Consider the following 20,486-nt stretch of genomic DNA (forward strand, 5'->3'; position numbering starts at 1 on the left):
TCAAAGGGGGGAAAATCAGTTACTTTCAAACACATCAACAGTTAGATTGATAGCTGACTTCTCAATAGCAGTATAAAAACCAAAAGGCAATGGAATGGCAACTGCCAACTTAGAATTCTATACCCAGCCCAAATATCGTTCAAGGATGAAAACGAAAGACATTTTCAAACAAACAGATCAGAGAGCTTGTCATCAGCAGAACTTCACCAAATAACGTCCTGAAGAATACACTTTAGACTTGTCAGAGGGATCACTTCATAAGTTATATAAATGTCTAATCACTATGCTATATACCTAAAACTAATATAATATTGAATGTCAACTGTAATTGAAAAAAAAATTTTTAATATTAAGCATATACTTTAAACATACAAACAAACCAAAAAAGGATCTTAAATCTGAATGCAGGAAGGAAACTAAAAGCAAAGAATGTGGTGAATCTGTCTAAATCTAAATTATTATGGACTGAATGACAGTGGATCAAAAAACATTTTAAAGATAAAACTGGGATACATAATGACCAAATTGTTAAAGCACATTTTTGAACCTCTGTTATCCACGTCCCCACATAGATACTGCCCCAAAACCATCCACTACGACCTGAGGATGGCATTTACCCCAGACAGTCTTTGTTCTAGCAAGAAGTGGCCCGAAGTGCCCAGAAAGAGAGAAGCTACATGGTGCTCTGGAAAGAATGCCAGGGAAGATCAGAAAGTGTCTTTACTTTAATTTTTTCCTCATAGTGCTGCTCTTTCTGCTTCAGGTGGGCCTCCAGGTGCTGGGCTGAGATCTGGGCTTCCCGGTGCTTCTCCTCCAGCTCCTGGACACGAAAGAACAGATAGTCAGGTGTGCAAAGGGTAGGCCACAGCCAGGGTGCGTTAGACATTCACGGGAAACATGATTTTGGCACAGACACCACAGGCAACAGACATCTGCTCCTTCATCACTAGCCCTAAGGCTCTTGGGAAGGAAACCACCAAGGAGCCTTGGCCCTGGGCTTCCGAAGTCCAAGTACACATACACACATATACACACACCGCTGGTGGGCGGGGATCAGAAATCTGTCAGTACGACAAGTCAAACTGAGGCAGCTCTCCATCTCTGAACAGAAAGATAAGAGAAACAAGGCAACATTTGAAAGTTGACTATGATGCAAAGCCCTGTCCACTATCCTGAGCCTCAGGCCACTTTCACTGTTACAACAGCCTTAAATGAGAAAAGCAATTTTAATGTATTGTAAATTTAAAGTTAATTTATTACAATAATGAAAACACAGTTTGTATTTTCTCTATTAACAAAATGATTGCTCAAGAACCCTAGCTGAGGGGAAAAAAGGTGATATTACAGTTCAAACACTAAGTTTTGAATGATTATTTAAACTGACTGATATGCAGAATATGTGAATGGAGACATTCATAAAATCTAATGTGTGTATCAGCGATTTTCAACCTTTTTCCCTCAAGGCACACATAAACTAATTACTAAAATTCTGTGGGACACCAAAAAATATATTTTTTGCTAACCCTACAAAAATAGGTATGATTATGATTCATTCACACCAGATGGCTATTGTTGTGTTAGCTGTTGTCATTTTTTACTTGACATTCTAATGGGAAAGAGGCCAGTGCCCCTTACTAAACTGTCAGGCATTGCATGTTTAAAAAAAAATTATTTTTTGCTGTCCTAAATTTTTTTCTTAGGTTTTCACAAACCTAACTTTTATGAACACTTTTTACAAACATTACTTATATTAGCGGTAGTAACAGATAAAAATTCTTGCAGCGCACGAGTCGAAAATCACTGGTTTACATAATATGATGCCAATGGTAACAAAGCAGAACATACACTGATAATAATGATGTAAATATGTATGCATGCATATTAAAGATTGGAAGAGAATTTGGAGCGATATAAATAGCTCAAATTTAATGTTCTCTGCACTCCTTTAATAAGGATTCTACTTTTAAACAAAATTGTAATTCATTTGAAAATTATACACATTCATTTAGCAATGTTTTATAAACTGATCTATAAAAGGCAGCATTCAATTCACGGAAACACTCTCTAAATGCAGATATCATATCTGCATTTATGTTAAGTCTTATGAATCTACACCAATCAGTTAATCATTAAAATAGAAAGTTATTCTTTCAAGAATAAGATTAAAAAGCACAAAAAAAAGGAAAAAAGTTAACACTGCAAGTTTTAATCTCTTTACACCACTATGAAATTTTTCTTTGAAGTAGAAGCAATTATAAAAGTTTTGAAGAATCAATTATACAGGATAAGTCCATAAAATGGGAAGAAAATACTTCTAAATTCACATGCACACAAAAATGTTGTTTTTAACACTCTGAAGTCTACAAACGTTGGCTTTGCTTTGGGGGCCAGTGACATGTTCAATTTTAAGCTCAGCTGCAGAAGATGTGTTGCAGTCTAGTGGATGTGATCTTGAAAAGTTGAACGTAAACAGGATTTTAATTAATAAGACCGCAGAGAGTCCAACCCATAGCCCACGAGACACGTGCTGCCAAGGATGGCTACGAGTACGGCCCAACACAAAATCATAAATTTACTCAAAACCTTTCTGTGCTGATCAGTTTTCATGACTGTTTGTGTACTTAACGTGTGGCCCACAACAACTCTTCCTCTTCCAGTGTGGCCTGGAAACGCCGAACGGGTGGATGCGTACTAAAGGACCCTCTGCAATGACGTGTTTTAGTAAAGCAAAATACTTTGCTATAACGAGATTATCTGAGTTGAAAGTTCTTACCAGAATAGCAAATATTTTCAAGCAAATGACACTTTGGGATCTGTTTCCAAGCACCACCCTTACATAACGGCATTAAAGACCACCCTACATTGCAGCCGAAGCACAGGGTTCTTGAGTAAAAGGCACCTTCCAGTAAATGAACTCACAAGCACAAAGGTACTCGGGCAGGTGGCAGATACATTGAAACAAAGAAATGTAATTACTTTTTCTTTATGTTCTAAAGAACTTGATAATCATCTTTTCTTAGCTTCAGTCCTCATAAGATATGGAACAGGAATGGAACTCAGAATCTAAATCAGGTCAAAAACTCAGAGATCTGAGACTGACAGCTTTAAGACCAAATTTCTGGTCTATATATGAATGGGAGTTCACAACATATAATCAAAGAACACAGAGCTCTGTACTCCTACATCTNGAATGGAACTCAGAATCTAAATCAGGTCAAAAACTCAGAGATCTGAGACTGACAGCTTTAAGACCAAATTTCTGGTCTATATATGAATGGGAGTTCACAACATATAATCAAAGAACCAGAGCTCTGTACTCCTACATTTCAATTGCAAGTGAACCTTTGGAAAAGCAGACACTCTAGAACCTGACTTCTTGGAGGTTTGGCATTTTTTGTTGTTGTTGTCATTTTTCAAAATGTTATCTTTTCTATATGTATTGGATCAACCTCTTCAGTCTTGTTATGCAAACACTGTTGTTTGCTGCTCTATTTCCAGCTCCTAGAATGTTGCCTGGCACATAGTAGACGCTCATTAAATATTTGTTGAATGAATGAATGAACACATCACCAGTAAACAGAGAAACACTTTGCAACCACAAGAGACTTCACCACTTCATCTGTACCAAGCGAGGGATAGCTGTGGTAGGATCTGGGTGAAATCTAATTTTACTCACGAAAAATCCACATACTTGACAACTGCCAAAGAGAAACTTCGATGACGGAACAAGAGAACAGAAAGGGTAGACCAACAGTTACATTTGCCTTTGTGTACAGACGCATATGCGAAGACTGCGTGTCCAAGCACAACAATCTGACCAATTCTCTCTCACCAGTTTGCTCAAGAGCATCCATATACAAACACAGAAACGTAAAGTTTAAAAGGTTTTAGTTTTTCAGTATTAAGGACAAGCCTAAAAGTTGACTATTCTTGCGTTCCTATGGTTGCTGGTGACTCATTTCTCAGAAGTGATGCAAAGAGAGAGAGAGAGAGAGAAATGGAATGACCTGCTCACCACCTCGCCTCCTTATGGTGGAGAGAAACAGCCAATGACTCCAGAGTCTCTTCCAGGGTGGGGGAGAAGGGAGCTGTGAACAGACTCCGAGTCATCACTTGGTGGCATTACATTTCTGGCTTTGGGACTGAGATCCAAGGAGGGTCCTTCAAAATTTTAAACCTACCTGCAAGTACCACCCAGGCTTTCCTTGATTAAGTTAAATTGGTCACCAGAACCAAAAATGGAATCATAATAATTACAACGCTAAAAAAAGACCTGCTACATCTAAGGAAATTGAAAAAAACAATAATAACAACAACCAACTGTAGCAGAGAGAGTGAGTGGGTGAACACTGATCTGTGACAAACACTACTCTGAGAAAAACAATTCTGCATGACTAATTTTGTCTTCTCCAAAAGCAAGAATCTGGGTTTTGGTCTTAAAGGTCTAAAGCCCTATAGCTTTTTAAATTGGCGTTGCAAAGTTAATAGCCACACAACACTCTGCTCACAGAAGGACATAAATGCTCCCGGGAATGACAGAGTATGCACATTCATATTTTAAAATGTCAGGCAGTAGCAAACAGAGTTAAAAAATATATATATTTACGGATCTGTTACCAGTGCTGAAACGTCCAAAATGTGCTTATTCATACTGTTCTCTGCTGTGGCACACGCCGAAATCACTTCTCTTATTTCGCCTACTCAGTGGCACCTCCCCTCTGATGGTGTTTCACGCTTCTTTTCACCCCCTTCCCTCTGCAACCTCTAACCTGTTGGCTTTTCACTTTTCAGCTTTCGTTCCTGCTCACCAGAATTTTATCAGCCATCTGCTGGATCTGTTGGGATTTTGTCTGGATGTCATCCTTCAGTCTGTTTTCTCTACGCTCCATGGTCTCTAGCCTCTTTACCTTGTTCTCCAGAGAATGGCGGCGTTCCTGTAGATCGTGAATCAATCAGAGAGTTTTAATGGGGTAACCGCTACAGGTGCAACGCCTGTACTCAAGGAAGGAAGAGAAGTCTCAGGCACCCGCAGCAACAGCGAGGAAAATAAGACTCGAGAATTCAAGTACTCCGTTGTGTCGGTTATAAGAGTGCATTCATTCATTCAAATATTTACCAAGCACCTACTATCTGCAAAAGTATCACACCAGGCATCACGGAACATAGAGAGGAAGCCAACATAACTCCTGCCCTTGCTAAAGGTAAGGCAAACACAGATAAACAAAGCATAGGGGAAGAGGGGAAGAGCTATAAAGCAAACAGGTACAGAGCACTGCGAAGGTCAGAAGCAGGAAAGAGAAGTTTTTACCCAACAGGTGAGGGGAAGAGTTACAGCGACGTGAGCTCCGGAGAGGGCCGGGACATGGGGAGAGCAGGAAAGGAGGGTGGAAGGCCTCTCAGACAAAGATAGACACAGCAGAAACGGAGGCGGTCAAGAGCCAATCTAGGCCCCTGCTGAAGCCTGGAGCAGCTACACAGCTTAAGATGTGTGATGAGGAGAAGCAAGAGTAAAGGTGAAGTGGGTCAAATAGTTGAGAGTCTCATCTACCAGGCTCAGGGGTGCCCCTAAAATACACAGAAGTCCTNAGCACTGCGAAGGTCAGAAGCAGGAAAGAGAAGTTTTTACCCAACAGGTGAGGGGAAGAGTTACAGCGACGTGAGCTCCGGAGAGGGCCGGGACATGGGGAGAGCAGGAAAGGAGGGTGGAAGGCCTCTCAGACAAAGATAGACACAGCAGAACGGAGGCGGTCAAGAGCCAATCTAGGCCCCTGCTGAAGCCTGGAGCAGCTACACAACTTAAGATGTGTGATGAGGAGAAGCAAGAGTAAAGGTGAAGTGGGTCGAATAGTTGAGAGTCTCATCTACCAGGCTCAGGGGTGCCCCTAAAATACACAGAAGTCCTGAAAGGTTTGGGATGGGTAAGGGGGTGGGAGGTGTTGAGCCTTCTGTCTGAGGTCCACGAGTCTTACACTGCATAAGCTAACTTGAAGGAGGGAGAGACTAGAAGCAGAAGGCAAAACAAATTACTACATGTGCTCAGCTAAGAGGTCTGGTCTATAAGGAGGCCTACAGAAAAGGCAAGCAGGGGAAGAATGGGGGAGACAGTGTGCCTGTACTTATAGGACTGAGCCCCTCACTGAATGGCAGGGTCCACGGAGAAGCAGATGACATCAAGATTTCAAGCCTGGGGTGACTAGATGAATGATAGCGGCCCTGACCCCCACGAGGAAATTGAGAAGGGGACTCAGTTCGTGGGGGAAGCCCTCAGTTCATTCTGCATTTGCAGCACCATTCAGGCGCCAGTCCAGATGTCAGGGGAGCAGTGGGAAACACTGCCTGGAACATGAGTCAGGATGGCCCCAAAGACACACGAGCCCACAGGCTCATGCCAGCACCGTGAGAGGGAAAGCAGAAGGCCCAGCAACAGGGGCTTGGTTAAATGAACTACAGCACACCCGTCTTGTAGATCGGCCACCAAGGAGCTGGGGCAGACAGGAGGGAGGAAAAGGGAAGTGTCACTTTTTATTCTATATCCTTCAGTACTTAAAGTCTTTGACAATGAGAAGACACTTATGTGTTTCCTGTATAATTATTTAAATGATTTCAACAACAACAACAACAAAGAATTTGAGGGAGAGAAGACACCCAGAAACGCAAATCTGGGAAGTCACTGACACACAGGTAATAGCTGAAGCCTTGAAAATTAACATGTTATTAACACTGTGGGGAAAAGGCAGAGAACAGCAAGGGGACGGAGGGAAGAAAAGGGAAACCTCAGGGATGGCGTTACAGTCCGTCTATGCAAATATAAATAATCCTTCCCAGATCTGTGAGCAGGTCAGAGGAGAACAGAAAGGAAAACCTTTCACCAAAACATCTTTCTACTCTTTCTACGTGAAGCTGCTGTAACAAATCCTTCTTCCCCTTTGGGGGAAACGTTTCCAAGCCTCTCGCATTTCAAAGATATTCGCATAAGGGAAAGCAGTTTGATCAGACCTTAAGCAAGAGGTGGCCTCGCAGGCCCTCTCCCGTAGTACAGCCAAAGGCTGGCCACTGCCACTCCCCGGTGGCCACGCCGGGACGGGACCGGGGTCAGTCCACCGTGGGCCGGCAGTCCCCTGCTCACCTCGGCTTCAACCAGCTTCTTTTTTATGCCCTCAGAAGAATCCTCGCGGTTCTGCAGCTTCTCCAGCTCGCGCTCGGCTCGCTCCTTCGCCTGGCGGATATTCTGCAGCAGCTCAGTGGCCTCTGTGCTGGCTTTTACAGCCTACCAGGAAAGAAGGGACAGGAGATGGATGGCCAAATTTATCCAATATTCTAAATGGAAGAAGTCAGGGAACACAGCATTTCTACTATATCCACTTTTCAAAACATACAAACATTTCTTTGATTCTGTATTTTGTCTGTTCTAAGGTGCACATACTTTTTTTTTCACGTCACTGAATTTGGAATGCATCCTACAATAAAAATCGACAGCATTATTTTCTTTCTTGGGCTCCATAAAATAATGATGTATCTAATAATCATGAGGATTTTAGATTCAATGCAATGCAGATTCAGTGCAAACACAAGAGCCTAGAGCGATTTATCTGTCCAGGTAACAATGTATTTACCTCGGAGCATTAATTCCTTATTTAATTATTCTATGAATAATTTGTACTATGTTTATAAGCAAACAAGATAAAAACTGTAATTTAAACTATTTTTCAAATAAGTACCTTTCAAAGGGCACAACAACCATAGTATACATGGTAATTGGCAAATCTGTATTTTTTTTAAATATCACCTTTGGTAGTTACTTTTTATTTGGGTCTTCACTATACTGTTGCTCTTATACATCATAGTAAAGATCTGAGGTTAAGAGACCAACAACCTCACACTTATTTGCTTTACATCAAAACTTTAAAAAGTAGAGCCCTGGCTGTTGTAGCTCAGTGGATTGAGCGCGGGCCTGTGAACCAAACGATCGCGGTTCAATTCCCAGTCAGGGCACATTCCTGGGTTGCAGGCCAGTTCCCGGCAGGGGCCAGTTCCCAGCAGGGGATGCACAAGAAGCAACCCTACATTGATGTTTCTCTTCCTCTCTCCTTCCCTTCCCCTCTAAAGATAAATGAATAAAATATTTTTTAAAAAGTAGCAACTTAAAATTCAAAAGCGTAAACTGCAAGAAAACTCCAATTTCTAGACCAGCACTGTCCATGCGAGAGCCACTAACCACATGTGGCCCTTGAGCTCCTGAATGTGGTTAGTGTGACTAGGAATTATTTTTTATTTTATTTAGGTTTAATTCATTTAAAAACTGCAATAGCATCAATGTTTTAATGTTGATAAATGCTCCCGTGATATATTGGATACATTGGGTTAAATAAACTATATCTCCAATAATTCCATCCATTCCTTTTTGCCTTTTCTAGTGTGCCTACTAGCAAATTTTAAATTACATCTGTGGCCAACATTTGTGGCTTGCATCACACTTCTACTGGAGAGCACAGTTCTGGATGAAAATATGAATCCTCACACAAGCGGCTAGCTGAAAGAGGGCAGTAAAGGCTTTCATTAGTGAGCTCAAGAATAGGTAAGAGGAAAAGAGAGGAAGGGAGAAAATGTGGCAGATACAGACCATGAAATACTATGCAGCCTTGAAGAAGGAAATCCTGCCACATGCCACAAAATGGGTGAAACTCAAGGACACTATGCCAAGTGAAATAAGCCAGTCACAAAAGGACAAATACTGTATGGTTCCACTCATATGAAGTATTTAAAGCAGTCAAAACCACAGAAATAGAAAATTAAAAAACATAGTTGCCAAGGGTGGGGGAACGAAAGGGAGGATTAGTGTTTGGAAGGTACAGACTTTCAGTTTTACAAGATAGACAAGTTCTAGAGATCCATCCCACAATAATGTGGATGTATTTAACAGAACTGATGATGTACTCAAAACGGTTACAATGGTAAATTTAATGTTATATGTTTTTAATCACAATTTTTTTAAAAAGAATAAGAAGGGATGCTGTCCACCTGAACCAATAAAAACGTTCACCAACACCCACAAGGCATGTCCCAGAAGCACATTCGCCCCAGACACTGGCATTTCCAGTTGTTCGACCACCGTGGACTCGGCAGCATGCCGAAACCAAACCCACCACCTTCCCCCACCACGAGACGACTCCGCAGCTCCTCCCACTTCCAGGGCGTAGCCACGCTGCCCACAGCTCCTCCCACTTCCAGGGCGTAGCCACACTGCCCAGAGCTCCAGTTGAAAGCGTCCGGGTCGTGAACAACACATGCCTCCCTTACAAATGTGCAAAATGGGGAGCCTGGCCCCACGAAGGGAAAAAAGCTCTTCTTGGGTTCTGTCATAATATAATTAGAACTTTTACTTGAGAGTCTCACACAGCTTGGTTTTTAAAAATAAACACTGCTGACACATCTCAAAAGAAAAAGTATATTCAGAACTCTCATATTTTCAGGTAATAGCTCACTCCCCCCTCGTTTCCCTCAGCGCTGGGTGACTAACTCGGTTTGTTTCATCTCTCACACTCCGGGATGAGGCAAGGTAAAGTACTGGGAAATGGGGGCTCAGTTCCCCCCCCAAAACCACCTAGGGCTTACCTTTTCCAGCTTCTCTTGGAGCTCCTGAATTTTGAGCTGCTGTTCAGCGTTGATCTACAATTAAAATCCCAGGAAACAAAGCAAAAGGCAAATCGGTATTAAGATCTTGCTATTTTTACTGTAGTCCTATTTTCTTGAGGTTTCTGTGGGGTCTGTTTGTTTTGTTTTCCAGTACCTACTAATGGAGAGGAGAAACAAGTGGCCTATCAGAAAAGACTTGGAAGGTCCCAGTGCAAACCTCCACGTTGGCTATTCCTCCAGAACAATTAACATACAAACAGCAAAAAAAAAATCAAAGTTGCCTGGTGCCTTAAGACAATGAGAATTTTCACATGTATTTTACTGAGAGTCTGGGATTACTTGTTATTGTGAGCAGGTATGACCAAAAAAAAATTGGTGTCCTTTTCCCTTTTTTATCCCATTTAGAAGCCTAGTTGAAGCTAAAGGTGGTCACTCACAGGCTGACCATCAAGATAAACCTGAAAGTTCTCTATTCACTGCAAGAGTATTCTTACCAATGATTGGCCATTGATAGTAAAAGATTATCTACCACAAATAACAATATCAACAATGAAAAATACCTTCTCCAGTTTGGAATATTCTCCCACTTCAGGCTTCCCTTGATCTTTAGCCTGTAATTTAAAAAGATACGACATAATGAGAAGGTTCGAGAATGTAAAAGTCTTCTAAGATGACATTTCCTCCTGTATTTTCTTGGTCTCTGACCAAAATGATAACGATGATGATGATTATAAATAGGTTATCTTCCATAAATACAGACCAGGAACTTTCCAGGGTATCCCATCATTTCCCAAATGTACACCTATTAGCTAGTATTCCCTTTATTCCTGCTAAGATCGTCCATGATTCTACCCCCAAAACACGGTCCCGGTGGGTGGCCGGCTACCTTCATCAGTTTGTGCTGACATTCTGTGGCTTTCCGCTTGAACTCTTCGGCGGCGAGCCGTGACTCCCTCAGCTCTGATTCGTAGAGATCACTCCGTCGTCTTGCCGAAACCAGGTCCTCTTCCAACTGATTCATCATTAACCTCATTTCTTCCACTTGAGCCTGGTACTCCTACAAGAGCAGACAGTGGAAGATGAGTGAACTTCAGAACTCCCACAAGGAAAGACAGGCAGTGAAGATGGACAAACATCAGCCACTGAGGGGAGACAAAAACTGAAGAGAGACTGGCCGAGAACAGACCTAGAGAGAAGGTAAAGACAGATGGGCAAACAGGAGAGGTGTGGGGGAGGGGAAAGGGAGAAAAGAGTATCGTATCTTGAAACTGTTTTAATGTGGAACATGTATCACTACTAACACCATTGGGAACGCATGTGCCTATAATAAGATTCTTTGAGCAAATAATACCACAAATAAGCAAAGAGCCCTATGGCCTTTGCAACACAAGAGAGCCGTAAAGAATGTTCTTTAAACAATCAGGACAAACTGCTTATGTGTAGCTTTCTTCCAAGGGTAATCGTTTATATAGATTTGTCCTTCAGAAGTCATGTGTTCCTAACATAATTAGATATGGTACTAGTTTTAAAATTAACCTTTCAGAGAGCAGAAGAGGGTAATTGGAAATCTCAGTGGAAAGAATCTCGCAAGGTGAAACTCATCATGTCAGTTTCTCACCATTAATTTTTCTGGGCCCAAAACTGAATGATGATGAACTGAACATTGCTCTTGAAACACAAGTCACCCTGAAATTTGGAAGAGTCAAAAAACACTGGCTCTGGTCAAAATAACTTGTGAGAAAAATTCCAAAGAAAGAATTATCTTGTTCCCTCTAAGAAACCCTTTAAAGATCCAAACAGCCTGACCTTTTCCAAAATGCATTTCTAAAATCAAAACAGAACATTTGAACTGAGGTTTTTCAAAATTGGATTTACCAGAAGAAATAAGCAATGGTTTGGGCCCAAATATGAAAATATTCTTTGTTAGCAAAATCAAAGCTTATACATATAAGAGTTATGAATGACCATTTAAAAAAATTTTAATCCTCACCAGAGAACATTTTTTTCATTGCCTTCTGAGAGAGAAGAAGACAGAGAAACATTGATGCAAGTGAGAAACATCGACTGGTTGCCTCCTGTATGCGTCCAGACCACGAGTAACGCATGCCTACACCTGGACCAAGGATCGAACCCACAACTAGGTATGCGGCCTGACGGAGAATTCAACCTGCAACCTTTTGGCTGTGAGGTGACACTCCTACCAACTGAGCTACACCAGCCAGAGCACGAATGACTGTTTCTGCAATACGAGATGCCTGCGGCGGTGGAAGGCAGGGGGTGGGACATAAAATGAAAAGCACAAAGAACTGAATCAAGACTGCCTTTGACATTCACAATATACAATGAACATCTCACAATATACAAAGATCTATTCTCCCAAGAAATAATTGAAGAGGTATCAATTAAGCAAGGGTACATTGTTGTTTTACTAACAGGGTACAAAGTAAACGTTTTGGCCTATTATAACAGGCAATTCCCCAGTGCACACTAAAGGGAGGACGGTGATATCCTTATGAAAATTGGGTAGTTGTCATGCAAGCATACCTCTCCCTATATCACTGGTACAGGAGAAATGGAGGGAAAAAAAGAGGGCAGAGTGAAGCAAGGTCTTGTTTCACTGTACCAAAAATACACTGTTGTTGAAGGTCAAGCCTGGAAGTCATGGTCACCAGGTTTCTAGGTGATGTGGGGTTATATAACCAAAGGTCTTTATAATTTGCTCACAGTTATCTGAACTCCCAGAGTGGAACATGAGCCAAATTATGTAAAATGATAGATCCTTTCCTTGGGGTTTCTCTAGACCCCTCAGCCAGGGACACACTACGACTGTCATGGCTCTGAGCACTGTGCCTTCCGAGACTCCCTCCTCCGTAAAAAAAAAATTATTATTATTATTGCATGTTTTAACTGTGTTCATATAACGACAAAAACATTAGTACTATCTATGAAAATTTCTTTGAGACTTCCGCCAAGATGGAGGCATAGGTGGAAACACTGTGCGTTCTCCACAACAAAGGTTTGGAGAACAAAGACACAGCCAAAAAACAGAAAATTGAATTACACGGAAGTCCGACAACCACTAACCATTCAACATGGACGGTAAGAGGGGCGGAGCCAGCAGCGAGCAGGGTCGGGCAGGACAGATCCCCCGACCTAGGCGCTCAGGCAGCCCGGAACCAGTTGGGGTGCAGGGCAGACTGACCACGGTCGCACATTCGCACACAGTGAGACAGACCACGCAGGCCCCAGGAGTCGAGGGCTGATGGCAGTGGGACGTGCAGTGGGACGAAACGCGTGGGCCCGGTGATGGTGGCAGCTGCCGCACCTGTGGGGGCCGCGGCAGGAGACGGCAGACAAGACGCCATTGCTCCTCTTTGACCCCGCCCCCACGTACAGCGTCACAACCCAGGGACTAAGTTGCCCTGCTCTGGTGAACACCTAGGGCTCCGATCCTGCTACTTAACAGGCACGAACAGCCCAAAAGATGGCACAAGAAGAACTCAAAGTCCCAGAGCCGGTAACTCTCAGCGACCGAGAAACTGCCAGCCTCTCAGAAGCACAATTCAAAACACTGTTTATCAGGATGCTCACAGAACTGGTTGATTATAGTCACAAATTAGAGGAACATATGAAGGCTAACTAATTGAAATGAAGGGAGATGCACAGGAAACCAATAGTGATGGAAAGGAAACTGGGACTCAAATCAATGAAGTGGACCAGAAGGAAGAACGAAACATCCAACCAGAAAGGAATGAAGAAATGAGAATTCAAAACAATGAGGAGAGGCTTAGGAACCTCCAGGATATCTTTAAACGTTCCAACATCCGGATTATAGGGGTACCAGAAGGGGGAAAGAAACAGCCACGAGTGGAAAACTTATTTGAACAAATAATAAAGGAGAACTTCCCCAGTCTGGCAAAGGAAATAGACTTCCAGGAAATCCAGGAAGCTCAGAGAGTCCCAAAGAAGTTGGACCCAAGAAGGAACACACCAAGGCACATCATAATTACATTAGCCAAGACTAAAATGAAGGAGAGAATCCTAGAAGCAGCAAGGGATAAGGGGACAGTCACCTACAAAGGAGTACCCATCAGACTGTCAGCGGATTTCTCAAAAGAGACCTTCCAGGCAAGAAGGGGCTGGAAAGAAGTATTCCAAGTCATGAAATCCAAAGACCTACAGCCAAGATTGCTTTATCCAGCAAAGCTTTCATTTAGAATGGAAGGACAGATAAAGTGCTTCTCAGATAAGGTCAAGTTCAAGGAGTTCATCATCACCAAGCCCTTATTATATGAAATGCTAAAGGGACTTATCTAAGAAAAAGAAGATGAAAAATATGAACAGTGAAAGGACAGCAAACTCACAGTTATTAACAACCACACCTAAAACAAAAGCAAACCTAGAAGACAGCTAGATCAGGAGTGGAACCATAGAAATGAAGAACGCATGGAAGGTTAACAACACAGGAGTGGGAGGAGGAGAAGGGGGGAGAAGGTACAGAAAATAGCATAGATGGTAGGTAGAAAATAGATTAGGGGGGGCAAGACTAGTGGGGGAAATATAGAACCTAAAGAACTTGAGACACATGGTTATAAACTAAAGGGGGGAGAATGGTGGGGGAGGGAGTGTGCGGGTGGAGGGGAATAGAACAGTGTAATGGTATAATCAATAAAATATATTTTTAAAAAATTTAAAAAATTAAAAATTTAAAAAGAAAAAAAATATGCAAAAAAAAGAAAAGAAAAATTTCTTTGACCTAAAATCTCAAAATTTTTCTTCTAAATTAAAAAAAATTTTCATTTTATGGGCACCTAAATAAAAGTGCCATCAGCCCTGCCCACAGCCGCAAACACGGAACTGCGGAGGAAGCAGAGCTGGGAGAAAACCTTAGGCATCTTATCCTCAACCCCCTTTTCCTTCTTGAACTTATGTTAGTGAGAAGGGAATGTAATTTTCGTATTTCGTCAAGAGCAAAGGTAGAGCTATTGTTTATCTGCCAACATCTCTCTTTCCTGAGCCGTCAGCACCCGGGGGAGGAAGGCAAGAATCAGGCAACATCTCCGTCAGCTTTCTGAGCTCTCGGGGCACCCGGCTTGCCACACGCATCAACAGGAATTCTGCCTCATCTGTTGACCTGCTGTGATTTGTGCTGGACACTTCAAGGCAATCCCATAAATCCAACAGCCAACCAAATCCCCGCTGCAGGAAAAATCAGAGGGATCATCAAGTCTGTTTCCAAGGACAGCTGAGAGAGAGTTGCCCTAACTCAGCACGGGCTGAGCCGCAGGTCAGAGCTGAGTGGAGTCAGAATGGGGAACCAGAGACAACTTGCTAGGCCTCGGGTGAGCTTCAGAATTTTGTGGGGACAATCGAGACAACCCTGAAATGCAAATGCCTTCCTTCCATGTTTCCCAAACTTCTGTTTCCCTTCCTGAGGAGGGGGTGAGGGGTCAGCAACTGCTAGTAAAGGTGTGTGAATCAAACTAATCATGAGACTCTTAGGTGTTTTTATTTCAAACCAAGTCCAAATATTCTACAGGAGGTAGCTAAGTAGAAGCAAAAAGTTTTTTAAAAATAACTATATAGAAATTAGCTTTTAAGATAAAGAATGGGGGGGGATGCCAAGAACCAACATGCTGCAAACCAGTTATTAGGAGTTTGTTGAAAGCATGAAATACTTTTTCCTGGACTGCAAACATTCTGCTCTCACAAAACTCACCCAAAAGTCATTTTAATAAATCCTTCTTCCAGTGACAAACAAGAGCTGACACTGAGAAGTTTTCCCCCAATGGAACTTGTGGCGATCATTAAATCTAAAACTCCACATGCATGCCAACTGTGGTATGAATACAAAAGACATTTCTTTGAACTCAACCACCTTTCAAAATGTCCTGATAATTCTATTTCTGTGGAATTCACGGACACCAGCTGCTCCCTCTGGTGGCCAAATGCAGCTTTCATTTCCCCAGCATGTCACCAAAATCAAATTTCCAAACACATTGAAGTAATGGGAGAAAAAGAATCCCACCTCTTGAAACTTACAGAATGGAGAACTATGTTGATCAAAGGGACAATGAGTCAACTGTCAAAGCACATTTTTCAAACCGTACGTGTGGCCCGTGCAATCTCTAAGGTTAGTATTGTTCAGAAATCTACTCACCGGATTGCTGTTTCCTATGCATATTTACTTACGACATTTTTTAGCAAGCAAGAGGATATTAGGCAATCATTTTTAAACATTAAGGTGATAGATTCTACCAACAAAACCCCCCACACAATAATTCTTGCTTTAAAGAATAGTGAATGGATCAAATTATTTGCAGGAGTTTCTTTCACTCAGCACCACCCAGATGGCTAAGTCTGCACTACTCACAGACAAAAATGTTCATTCCCATCAGTGTTTACATGAGGTTTTCTGCCGTGAATGAGAGTTGCCTGGCAGCTGATAATTCAGTTCTCCAATTGCTCATTGCCATCTCTTCATTAAAGTCTCTAATACACTTTTTTCAAAGGACAGAAAAATCCATATTGAGAAGGAAACAAAGAAGCGAAATAAAAAATGAACTTCTTGAAAGAAAACCCTTTTTGAAAGGGGGAAAAAAAGTGGGCTTTTTAAAGGTCTCGATGCTCTTTTCTTAACACGCAGGGAACAGCTTCCTGCACTCAGATTTGCTGTGTTAAACCTTAATTGGCCACAAATACTCCAGCCCTTCTTCTACACTATTTCTTTACATTTTACCTATGTAGTAAGCTTTATTTACTATGAATTATCCTGGCTTCTCTCAAAAACTTAAACTGCAACTGAAAAATTATTTTAAAAACCTTTATTATTTTTTTAATGACCTAAAGCAGAGGTTTGGCAAACTTTTCCTGTAAAGGACTATACAGTAAGCAATTTCAGCTTTGCCGGCCACATCATCTTTGTCACAGCTACTCACCTCCACCAAACTAGCGTGATTAACAGCCACGGACGAGGCATAAACGAAGGCACAGGGCTGTGTTCCAACAAAAGCTTTATTTCTACTCGCTGAAATTTTTGACTTCCACACTTTTCACATGTCATGAAATTTCATTCTCCTTTTGATTTTTCCCCCCAGCCATTTACAAGTGCAAAAACCATTCTTAGCTTGGGGTTGTGGAAAACAGGCAGTGGGCCGGATTTGCCCCACAGGCCACAGTGGGCCCACCCATGCCCCAAACCTACTCCCTTAACTGAAAAGAGGAGCCATTCTGGGGCACAGACTCCAGAGGCGTTAGAGCTGAGCACTCAAAGGTTTATAAAAAGATGGGGAAGCTGAAGTTTCCCAACGACCTACATCCATCTCTCTCTCTCTCTCTCTCTCTCTCTCTCCACCTTCCTTCCCCCTTCCTCCTCTCTGCCTCTCCAACACGCCTCTCCTGAAATTAGAGGTCCGAGTTGCCGCCCTATTCCCAGGCAGGCAGACATACCTGCTCTTTGATTTCTTGGAGCTTCCGGCTTTGCTCTCTGATATCATGGAGAAGCTGAAGTGCTTTGTCATCCTCCTGGGACACCTCCATCCTTGCTTGCTCCAAACTTCGCTTTAAGCTCTGCGGAAAGCAAAAATTTTAATAGGGATGCCCTGTGGAGTCTGCTATGTTTGAAAAGATTCATTAAGGGAGCTGCAAGCTGCTTCGCAGACACCAAGACGATTTCAGGTGACGGACCGAAGTTGACAACTTCCAGTTGGTTGCTGATTCCAGTTTTCATCCTGTAAAAACCTTTGGGTTCAAGAAACATCATCTCAGCCCTGTGACCTTACAGATCCAGCCTGAAACTACATCAGCCTGTCTCCTACCACCGTCTGCAGTCTTAGCAGATACTTACTTGTATGTTTGCTACTAAAAACTAGGAAGATCCCTTAGCCATTGTGACCACCACCAGCATGGCCACAGAATCTTTCCTGTAATAGCAGTTATTCGGGGACTCACGAGTTTATAACTCTCTTTCAAAGTAGCAGTGACTTCATTTTCTGCCCTGTTGTCATTTAAGACTCCAGGAAATCTATTTCCATCTCTCGGCTTACGTCTCCTGGACACCTCTCATCCATAAGGTTCCCTCAATGCTTCAGTGGCACTTAAATATATATCTGAAATACATAGCTGAATAACTTCACCCACCACTGAAAGGCAGCCAAATCTGGAATGCAAACATAGCAGTTACTCTTAATTAGCCACGTCCGAAAGATTTCCTCTCCCGCGTGAGGGGAAAAAAAAACTTGAAAAATGTGTGATTCAACTTCTTAAGACTGTTTGATTAGGCACAATTAAAAAAAACACCTGGATGAAAATTTAACGAGACAATGGAGAAGACAGTCTACTCTTGTGAAAGAAAAAAAAAGCCACATGGTAAATAATGACAGAGGGTCTGGGTCTTGAAGGCTGAGTTTTTGGGTTTCTATGCCAGTTGTAGGCAATGGAAAATTGATTTCAAGCAGCTTCAAAATACATTCTCTCGTGCTTATTTGCGAGTTTGGTTCCCGAGGCTGAAGGCATCACACACGGTGTAGGTACAGACCAAAGAGGTTGGGATGGGAGATGTCAGGACCCTTTGTGAATTGTGGCAATGATGACCACACCCATCTCCAAGCTCCAGGCCTCCCCGGACTTTCTGGAGTCCAGTCTTGCTTCTCTCTGGGACCTCTCGCCAGGCTCACACTACTCTGCAAATCACAACTCTCGCTTTCGCATTTTCCCTTTCTCTACTCTCTGCCATTGGCTGTGATGTGCCTCATGGAGCTGTCATGAAACAGGATGAGACACACACAACAGGAAGTGCCACCTCCAAGGGAAGGGGACTTTGGGGAAGGCTCACACTGCATTCTGTGATGTAGGTAGCAAGGTCCTGTTCCAGGAGGGATCTCTGAGTCTCAGAGGCCTTCAGCTCCACCTCCTTCTGACTAAGCACAGCCTCCACCTCTGACACTCTCCGATGTAACCGGGTCATTTCCTGCTCCATCTGAAATAAACACATCGACAGGTTAAAAAGGCCCGCAGAAGTTCGTCGGGGAGCTATCAATCTCAAGCAGCCTCCCAAACCATCTGGTGGTCCAGGAAGGCACTGTTTTGCCAAGGTTAGGGTGCAAATACCATTGTTTCTTCGCCCGGGAGCACACAGTTCTTCGTAAGGATAGTCACCAATGCTAAGTCACTCCTCTCATTCAAGTCTCGGTTCACACTTGATCACTTCTCTAACCCAGTGAGCAAGAAAGCCACAATCCTCACTTTTCACCTGTTTGCTTTTGGTTGGGTTGGGTTTTTGCAGACGTCACTTTAGTTTTACCCCAAATCCATCTTGATCCCCCCCATCTCCTTGCAAAGATCTAGAGGACAAATCCAGGGCAGGACAAGATGTATTCGTCTGCACTCTGAGAAGTCCCGGGCAAGTAGTGACTTTTATGAGCTTCCAGAAAGCTGTCCCTGGGCAGGAACAGTGAGTGTTAAGAGACGTTGAGCATAACCAACACCGTGGCCGCAGTTACATAAGCAGGAGTTTTAAATGACTAGGAAGAGAGACTTCGCATCACTCAAAGCAGATGGGATGCATCTCGGCCACAGGTGAGGACCCACGCCACCTGCTGGAAGTAGCAGACATCTGGCTGGGTCATGCTGAGGAACGGGCTGCTTTAAATCCAGGGCCTCCTCTGGTTAAGATTAAAAGATTTACAGCAACGTCAAGGCCCGATTTCATCTCCCTCTGAGCTGCCGGAGACGTGACTTCAGCGAGGGAGAGAGCACCTCGCTCCCTCTGTACGGATCAGGTGGCTCAGGGCCAGCAGCTGCCCCAGGTGGCTCCCTTGGCATATATTGACGGGAGGATCCTGGAGCAAGGAGAGAGGCCGGCTGCGGAAATAAATACCTTGTGACACTTGTCCTGGGAGTCTTGCAGCTCTTTGCTTTTGATGAGAAGTTTCTTTTCCATGGAGCTAGTCTTGGCAGGGGAGTCCAGGCCCGACACAACAGACCTAGATAGAAGGAAACCAATGTCAGGGAGCAAGCAGGTTGGCTTGAAACGCTGCATTCAGAAACCACAGCGTAAACGGCGGACCTTCCAGAGTTCTGTGGCCATCCGCAGAGCTTCCAATCACATCAAGACCATGAGGCAGGGAGGTAAAAAGAAGCAAGAATTCTGGAAGCATGAAGACCTGGGTGTAAATTCAGTTGCCACTGGCCTGAGGCAATGGTTCAGATCTCTGAGCCTCGGTTTCCACATGTGTGATGTGGAATGATAATAAAAGGACCTACCACACAGGAGAGTGTGAGCGTTAGACATAGCTCCTGCCTGACTTCATTCACTTACTCAGCAGATATGTACTGTGTGCCTACTGTGCTCCAGAAACTGTTCCGGGCACTGGAATAGCAGGAAATAAGACATCAAGGTCCCTGCCCTCCTGGAACTGACATTCCACAGAGGGCAGAAAGAATGCATCAGACCAGGCCCTGGCCAGGTATCTCAGTTAATGAGAGCATTGCCTCAATGCAGCAATGCAAAACAAGGCGAGGTGATTATGACAGAAGAAATGGGTCAGGGGTCTGCTTGGTAATCAGGGAGTGCTTCTCTGAGGAGGTGACATTTGAGCTCGGCCTAAAGGATAAGAAGATGCAGGCCACCCGAAGCTCTGGAAGGAAATTAGCTCTAGGGAGGAAGAATAGATACCACACCCTAAGAAAGAACAGAGCTAACACAGCAAGTATCTGATAAATGTTGTTAGTTACAACATTTCATTGTTTGTTCTATCTCTAAGGCAGCCAGTTGGTTCTGCTTCATTTTATACAAACTGCTAAGACTTATTACCATAGGCTGATAATGCCCCGCCCCCAGGATATCCACATCC

At 43.1% G+C, this 20,486-nt stretch overlaps 1 protein-coding gene across 8 annotated transcripts in view; it reads right to left on the bottom strand.

Moving 5' to 3' along the window:
* Nucleotides 1-20,486, bottom strand: part of CIT (citron rho-interacting serine/threonine kinase) — a 150,661-nt gene that overhangs the window by 63,613 nt on the left and 66,562 nt on the right. For 7 of the 8 annotated variants that reach the window (XM_037052227.1, XM_037052226.1, XM_037052225.1 and 4 more), the window contains 9 exons: nt 19,511-19,616; nt 18,467-18,610; nt 17,083-17,202; nt 10,520-10,690; nt 10,194-10,244; nt 9,613-9,666; nt 7,127-7,267; nt 4,809-4,934; nt 725-820 (listed from right to left, as the gene is read on the bottom strand). In XM_037052227.1, the coding sequence (XP_036908122.1) occupies nt 725-820; nt 4,809-4,934; nt 7,127-7,267; nt 9,613-9,666; nt 10,194-10,244; nt 10,520-10,690; nt 17,083-17,202; nt 18,467-18,610; nt 19,511-19,616 (1,009 nt within the window). Of the gene's footprint in view, nt 1-724; nt 821-4,808; nt 4,935-7,126; nt 7,268-9,612; nt 9,667-10,193; nt 10,245-10,519; nt 10,691-17,082; nt 17,203-18,466; nt 18,611-18,741; nt 19,422-19,510; nt 19,617-20,486 lie in introns of those variants that run through there. The other variant, XM_037052228.1, reaches the window with a different exon arrangement.

The sequence above is a fragment of the Sturnira hondurensis genome, unplaced genomic scaffold (assembly GCF_014824575.4).
Source record: "Sturnira hondurensis isolate 20B ecotype Veracruz unplaced genomic scaffold, ASM1482457v3 Scaffold0007406, whole genome shotgun sequence".
In the NCBI taxonomy this organism is placed as follows: Eukaryota; Metazoa; Chordata; class Mammalia; order Chiroptera; family Phyllostomidae; genus Sturnira; species Sturnira hondurensis.